We start from the raw sequence: 6,634 nt of genomic DNA on the forward strand, positions 1-6,634 counted from the left end.
AAACTTTTATATGAGAATCGAAGTCGGTTTCGTTTTTTGCTTAAAAAATTACTTGTTTATGAAACAATTAAATGGTTTAGAGTCAAATAGGAATGGGAGAGAAGGGAGTTTTATCGATCTATGATGCTTACCTTCATACGTACATATTTATATGTTGGTTTTAGCATCACTTTTCTACCCACAATAAAGTTCCTCAAGAGACTAATATCAAGAAGCAGAAGATTAGAAACCCTATCAGTAGCGATAAATGCGCCTTGCTTAGCTTTAGGAGCTACTTAGACCGCCTCCGATCTCCCTGTGGTCCGAGGAACTTAGCCATCTTGTATTCCAAGAGTTTCGCTCAGTGTTCCCTCAGCTGACCAGACGCCCATCATTCCAGTAGCAGACCAAATGTGACGACAACTCCTGCAGAGTTCCCTGTCTTGACAATAAGCGGATCATCAAAGACCCCAAGAGCCTTAATTGGCGCCTGGCTTTCGGAATATTCATACATATGTTCATATTTTTGACTACTAAGTATGAAATATGAAAATCATGGCTTTCGGACTTAAATTTAGGAAAAACTTTTTTTAATTGTTTTTTTGGTAAAATAGCGTATATTTTGGGGCCCTAACCGCGAAAATAACGTAAGGTAAATTTTTTTCAAAATTTTATTTTGGATGCAAAAATTCTCTAAGAGCATCTATATGTATTTCTGCATCATAATTTTTTTTTTTGTTTCTTTCGCTTAGACATGTACGTTGTTTTCGTGGATATGTACTGCACGTTTTTAAGTTTCCAAGATGGCCCCCATCTCTCTTCCTGGGTCGTTATGAAACATCTCAAGCTTTAAGGACTTTCATACAAGCTTTTGGATAGACTAATATTATTTCACCGATCTCAAATTTATTTATCTTCCCGGTTCTACCATCGTCATGCCACTTACGTACTATCTATGTAACCAGCCAGCGTCTGTAAAGAAGTCGATTTCGGCATCACTTGGTAGGACTGGTTTTGCCTATACAGACCCAGTTTTCTTCGTATACACAAATCCGACTTTCATCCGTGCGGCCTATGATCTTTGGCTATCACAATAAAGTATCGAGTCCAGGCCCCAGGCGATTTGAACCTTTCTTAGGCGGTTACTAAAGTTACCTTCACTGCTCTTTAGCTCTCGGCCACCTGCCATATGATTCGATATCGAAATAATATCTACTTACAGATTCACGAATTCCTCCTTATTCTCCTGACGTCTGACGACGGTTTGCTGCTTGAGAGATATTTATTCTGGTAATGCACTTGAAGGCTATCGAAGGCCGTAAATCTGGCCCTGTTTCCGTTCACAGCAGTCTCAACCGACGCTATTCGCTCGGCTGTAAGTTTACCACTTGAATCAAGAGACGTTCAGTGTTTGCGCTGGAGAGTTCCCGTTTCCTTCGACCTTAGCTATAAGCACAAACTTTTCGTCTTCCCGTACCAGAACGTTCCAAAAGTGTTTCGTGCAACTTTGGCACTTCGTTTCTTTGAAAATCAGCATTGGTAACACGACCCCAGTGGCCGAGTTCTTAGATGTGCAAACTTCCACACGGTGTGACCAAACTTCGATCCCTGATCCGAAAAGTTTTTTCTAAAAAGCTTATCACATAAAATCCATTCGAGTTATAAAGTCAAGACACATACTGCAAATGGAAGGAGAAGCTCGGCCATACACTTAGCAAAAATATGAGCGCTAAATATATTTCTTATTACATAGCTTAGTATGTACCAAGGTACATTGAACAGGTAGTATCAGTAGAGCAGCTGATTTGATTTATTTTCAAATTATTTGGTCTCGAAAATGTCAAATATTTTTAATTTTTTCTCACGAAAATTATAAGTTGTTAAAATCCATTTGCTTGTGAAACCTTTTTCCATACAAAACAAGCGATTGAATAGCAGCTTTTGGAACGTTCGCCCAAATCGGCAGCACGACCGCTGATTACTGGGCCTTGCAAAGGATGGATCAATGCTTCGAGAAGCAAACAAATTTACTAGGAAAGAAAGTTGCATCAATTTTTATTTTTTCCAATTTCAATTTTTTATTTTTTATAATTTTTTGTATTTCACATGGCACGCTTTGATTTAGAAGAAAAAATTCAGAACAGTTGTTGACACTTTCGATACCAGAAGCAACAACAAAATACACGCAAATGTTGTTTTTGCTCTACTGATACTACCTGTTTAATGTGCCTTGGTATGTACGTATGTATTTCAACACACATTTTGATTATTACACGCTTTTTTAAAGTTCAATGCCGTTTGATTTTACGGGAAGCAATAAATTAAAAATTCAAGCTTACTTTGAAGCAAGTAGCATCTGATAACCCCGGAAAATGGACTTTTTAATAACTGTTGTTTGTATTTGTAATTTGAATCGATATGTGTGAATTTCTTTCTATACATTTTTGAGTAAGTCAATAAAAAAAAAAAAAAAAAACGGGGCATGTGAATGGAAGGCGAAGTTCAACAGAAGTAAACACAAACGCAAATGGTAATTGAATTTCTTGAATTTTGTTTAATAATTTCACTTAAATGCAAATTTTATAACTTAAAAATAAGCAAATAAATTTTTTATTATTGACTAAATACCGGGTTTGTAATCTTGTTTATAATGCATTACAGGTGCCCAATCGTACAAAAACAACATCTGGAAATGAAACAATGTAAAAACGAATTCGTTCAAATAATATAATGCCGAATTTCCAGTAGGCAAATGACGAATAATGGTAATGAAATTTAATTACAATTTTTCTTAACGTAATAGCACAGGCATTTTTTAATGCTCAACTTTGTCATTAAAATTTGTCTCATTTAATGCCTAGTGTAAACCACTAACTTTTTTTCTAATAAACCGCTAGCTTAGAGTGAACAGTTTCAAATTTTACAGGAGAGAGAGCAAAAGACCTTTCAAATTTTTTGTGTTCCAGCTTTTGTTTGGCAAAAATTTTAAAGCGAAATTTCACATATTTTAAGCTAAAATTATTTGGAACTTTTCGGATTTTCTGTGACTATTTTGAACTAAGCAAATTTGCGTATGCTTCAATAGAAATACATAGTTAGAATCAATGTAGCAAAATTCCAATAAATCCAAATTTCAAACTTTGTACAAAAATTAGAAAAATTCAATAAATTGGCAAAAACCAATTTTTTTATTTTGATTAGGTATTTTTATGGCCCATTCAACTTTGAAAACAAAGTGCAAGTTAAAAGGGCCTACAAAATACCGTAGATTTTTGTTTTTTTTTTTTTGTTGGCGGTTTTGAGCATTTTCTTCTACATAACGAAGGTTCGCATTTTATTTTATGTACATACATACACACGAATATATTGGAAAAAATGCGCAACATCGTCAACAGGAAAAAAAATCCTCTTACACTTTATATTAAAATTCAATGGGCTACTGCATTTCTTCACCCTGATTCATAAAACATACACAAATTATAAACTTTTTTTTCTATAACTTTTTCTAATTTTTGTACAAAGTATAAAATTTGGATTTAAACGGTTTTTGTTAGACAATGAACTATGCCTTTATAAAAAAATAATTATGTAAAATTAATTTTAAAAAATAAATAAAAATTCCCCAAAACCGGGTGACCGTATCATAAGCTCTGATCCAGTACTCCACGCACTTACAGATTTTTACACGAACTTGCAGGAAGTTACAGGAAATCTGATCCCGTACACCAAATTCCTCCAAAATCCTGTAAATTAGAGCGATTTTTGGAGAGTTGTGTAGAGAATGAAGTTAGAAGATTTTCTTCTTCTAGTAAAATCATGAAAAGTGTCAAGCGATCACTACTTCACGTTTTTACAGGAAAAATGTTATTTTTTTTTTTTGTTCCCGTACTTTTTTTGTTACTCTTTTTTTTTACCCTCACTTCAGAGAGTAATTTTGCTGTTTGACATTTTTACAGAATTTTACACGAAAAGTATTGGATCAGAGCGATTTGGTAGCGGTGTGTATGAACTCGTACGTAAATATGTATGTATGTGTGTATATGTGCACATAATAAAAATCTAAACACTCCATACTAACCTTGACCGCAGCGCGCAGCACAATCCAGACGTGCATTATTGTGGTAATTCTGACTGTCGCTGCCACAAACAGGATTGTATTCCATGGTGGTAGGGCAGGCGCGCAAGCAGGCTAGATACTCTGGTGAAGGCACCGTAGTCGAAGAGGCAGGCGGTGCGGGAGTGGTAGTAGAAGAGGCATCTAGTTTAACCAAGAATTTATGCAGTAGTTAATTGTTTGTGTTTGCAACAAGAAGACACATTAATCTACTTTAAGTAAATATGTACATAGATAAGTACATATGAATAGTACATTAGGCACATGATTTTATTCTAAAATTAAATATATGTACCTATGGGGAGAGGATGAGGATGATGAAAAACCCACAAATATAACGCTTTCGTCAAAATTTGGTAAAAAAAATGCATGCAGGAAACTCCGCGAAAAAAAATTGTACTGGAAAATAAACATACATATTACGCATACATACTGAGCCCTAATCGCCGAAAACAGCTAAGCGAAATTTTTATAAAAATTTTTTTTTTTAGGAATATTTCTGCATCAAAAAGAAAATTAAAAAAGAATGTCCCTTACTTCCTATTTGCGGTTAAGGCGGTACGTATGTTTTTTTACAGAAAAAAAATGTTTTCTCTGAGTCCTATGGAGAATTTTGTGATTAAATTTTGACAAATACTTTTTTTGTTTGTTAGTTTATCAGCTTTCTTCATCTTCAGCCTCACAGACAATATTTTCAAAATTGATTTTTTTCCATAAAACAGATCACATTATTAACGTCCGCCAACACTGCCTCTTCATCATTATATTCTTATAACCGGAAATATAATACATATTAAAATTTTTTCGTTTGCTTGCATCGCATCCGCAATTGTTTGCCTCTCTTGAATATTTGATTTTATTTTTTTTTTGCTGCGACTGTTTTTGATTTAAGGTGCGATTTACTTAATTTTAGATAGAACTCATATGCCTAATGTACATACATACATATTGCACATTTTCTGCAAAAGTGTCATAATTCAAAAAATTCAAAGCTCGTAAAAAACGGCTTTAAAGTGAACGCTTTACATCCGCTCCACATTTTCTTAAAATGGCCAAATTTCCACTAGGCATTGAAATGACAAAAAATGTATGCCATTAAAAAAAAATGTCCTGTGGAAATGAACTTAGTGACTACTTTTTTAACGTACTGACACGATTTTTATTTAATGCCCAACTTTGCCATTTGTTATTTTTGCCATTTAATGCCTTTCACTAGGCATAATTGTTAACCGATTCAACTTTTTTTTATATATTTTTACATAACACAAAAGAAGAGCTGGCGGTAATATCTGTATGCTTAGCTAGGCATATATTTTTTTTATTTGATTAGGACACTCTTACAACAAACTTGCATACATATGCACATACAACATTTTTTTTGCTCACTTGTAAACCGTCTACACAATATCAAACTTACCAGGAATGTTGGGAAAAAATGGATTGGAGAATATTGGACCCTGCCACTGCTGTGGACGCGCATTTACCATGGTGCCCAAACAAGCTGAATCAAAAGATTTAAACACTTTATTATTTCAATTTTAAAATTAATAGAATTCCACTAAACATACCGAAAACCAACAGTAGAACGAGTTTAGAATTCATGCTTATCACTTTTTTTTTTATTCAGAACAAAAATAAATTTGTATTTGCCCAGTGCTCGTTATTCCCCGGCTAGATTCTATGACTAACTTATCGCTCATCAATATTTACTGCCGGTTTTATATGTCCAACAATCAGTGGATTGACCATCCAAAGCTGATCAGCAGCTCAAAATATTATTTTCATACACACATATGCACGTATGTACATATGAATGTTTGTATGTATGTGTGCTGGTACATTAGGGTGTACTGAGATTATTACACAAAAAGCCTACAACGAAAGCGCACAGCAATTGTAACAGCACCCGCCAATATTAGTAACAAGATACTCTTTGGTACGAGAAGTCCGAAGACTATGTCTTCTCATAATTATGGAATACATCAGGAGAGCTGGATCGAAGAAACGCAGCCCAGCAGAAATCTTGGATATACTCCAAGAGTTTAACGCAAGCACGCCCGCGCAAAACTGTAAAGTGATCAACTAAACACGTAATCTTGTTTCGCAACAACGAAAGCTTAGGCATTACAGCGAAGAGTGCGACCAAACGTTAACTGAGGCTTCTGTACAAATATCGAGTTTCAAAAAAAAAAAAGAAAAATACCTTATGTTTTTGTACACTCTAATGTACATTTAATACCACGTACACATATATATACATTACGGTGGTCCAAAATGCATCTGAAAAAGTTAGGCTCTGCAGGAAACTGTCACTAATAATACCCATTGTTCTTTTGTTTTACCATTTTCTAGTAGAAGCGTTTTTTTTTTTGGTCCCACATTTCATTTTTTGGGGATTTTCGGGGTCCTATAAATATAGTGAATAATTGAAAATGGCTAAATAAACAATTGGGTATTATTATTAGCAGTCTCCTAAATCATTTTAGATCGAAAAATATTGATTTTCAAGAATTCTATTTCTACGAAAACTTATTTTTTCCC

General features: G+C 34.3%; 1 protein-coding gene and 1 long non-coding RNA gene across 2 annotated transcripts; both read right to left on the reverse strand.

Annotated features, from left to right (window-relative positions):
• Window positions 1-704: 704 nt before the first annotated feature.
• Window positions 705-1,738, reverse strand: LOC118746880. The gene is made up of 2 exons (XR_004993904.1): window positions 1,200-1,738; window positions 705-1,161 (listed from the first exon to the last, which is right to left on the reverse strand). It is a non-coding gene; the product is annotated as an uncharacterized LOC118746880 (long non-coding RNA).
• Window positions 1,739-2,516: 778 nt separating this feature from the next.
• On the reverse strand, window positions 2,517-5,847 carry LOC118746879. The gene is made up of 4 exons (XM_036480841.1): window positions 5,662-5,847; window positions 5,511-5,594; window positions 4,058-4,237; window positions 2,517-2,665 (listed from the first exon to the last, which is right to left on the reverse strand). The coding sequence occupies exons 1-4, from the start codon at window positions 5,693-5,695 to the stop codon at window positions 2,625-2,627; spliced, it is 339 nt and encodes a 112-aa protein (XP_036336734.1). The 5' UTR covers window positions 5,696-5,847; the 3' UTR covers window positions 2,517-2,624.
• Between the last annotated feature and the right edge of the window lie 787 nt (window positions 5,848-6,634).

Source organism: Rhagoletis pomonella, unplaced genomic scaffold (assembly GCF_013731165.1).
Source record: "Rhagoletis pomonella isolate Grant_MI unplaced genomic scaffold, Rhpom_1.0 Rhpom_scaffold_00011, whole genome shotgun sequence".
NCBI lineage: Eukaryota > Metazoa > Arthropoda > Insecta > Diptera > Tephritidae > Rhagoletis > Rhagoletis pomonella.

What these genes read in the sequence shown, in the direction of transcription:
- LOC118746879 (XM_036480841.1), bottom strand. Translation starts at nt 5,695, where the DNA reads ATGAATTCTAAACTCGTTCTACTGTTGGTTTTCG. An exon ending in CGTTCTACTGTTGGTTTTCG is followed by an intron (nt 5,595 to 5,661) that starts GTATGTTTAGTG and finishes CTTTTGATTCAG; the next exon opens with CTTGTTTGGGCACCATGGTA. An exon ending in ATTTTTTCCCAACATTCCTG is followed by an intron (nt 4,238 to 5,510) that starts GTAAGTTTGATA and finishes TGGTTAAACTAG; the next exon opens with ATGCCTCTTCTACTACCACT.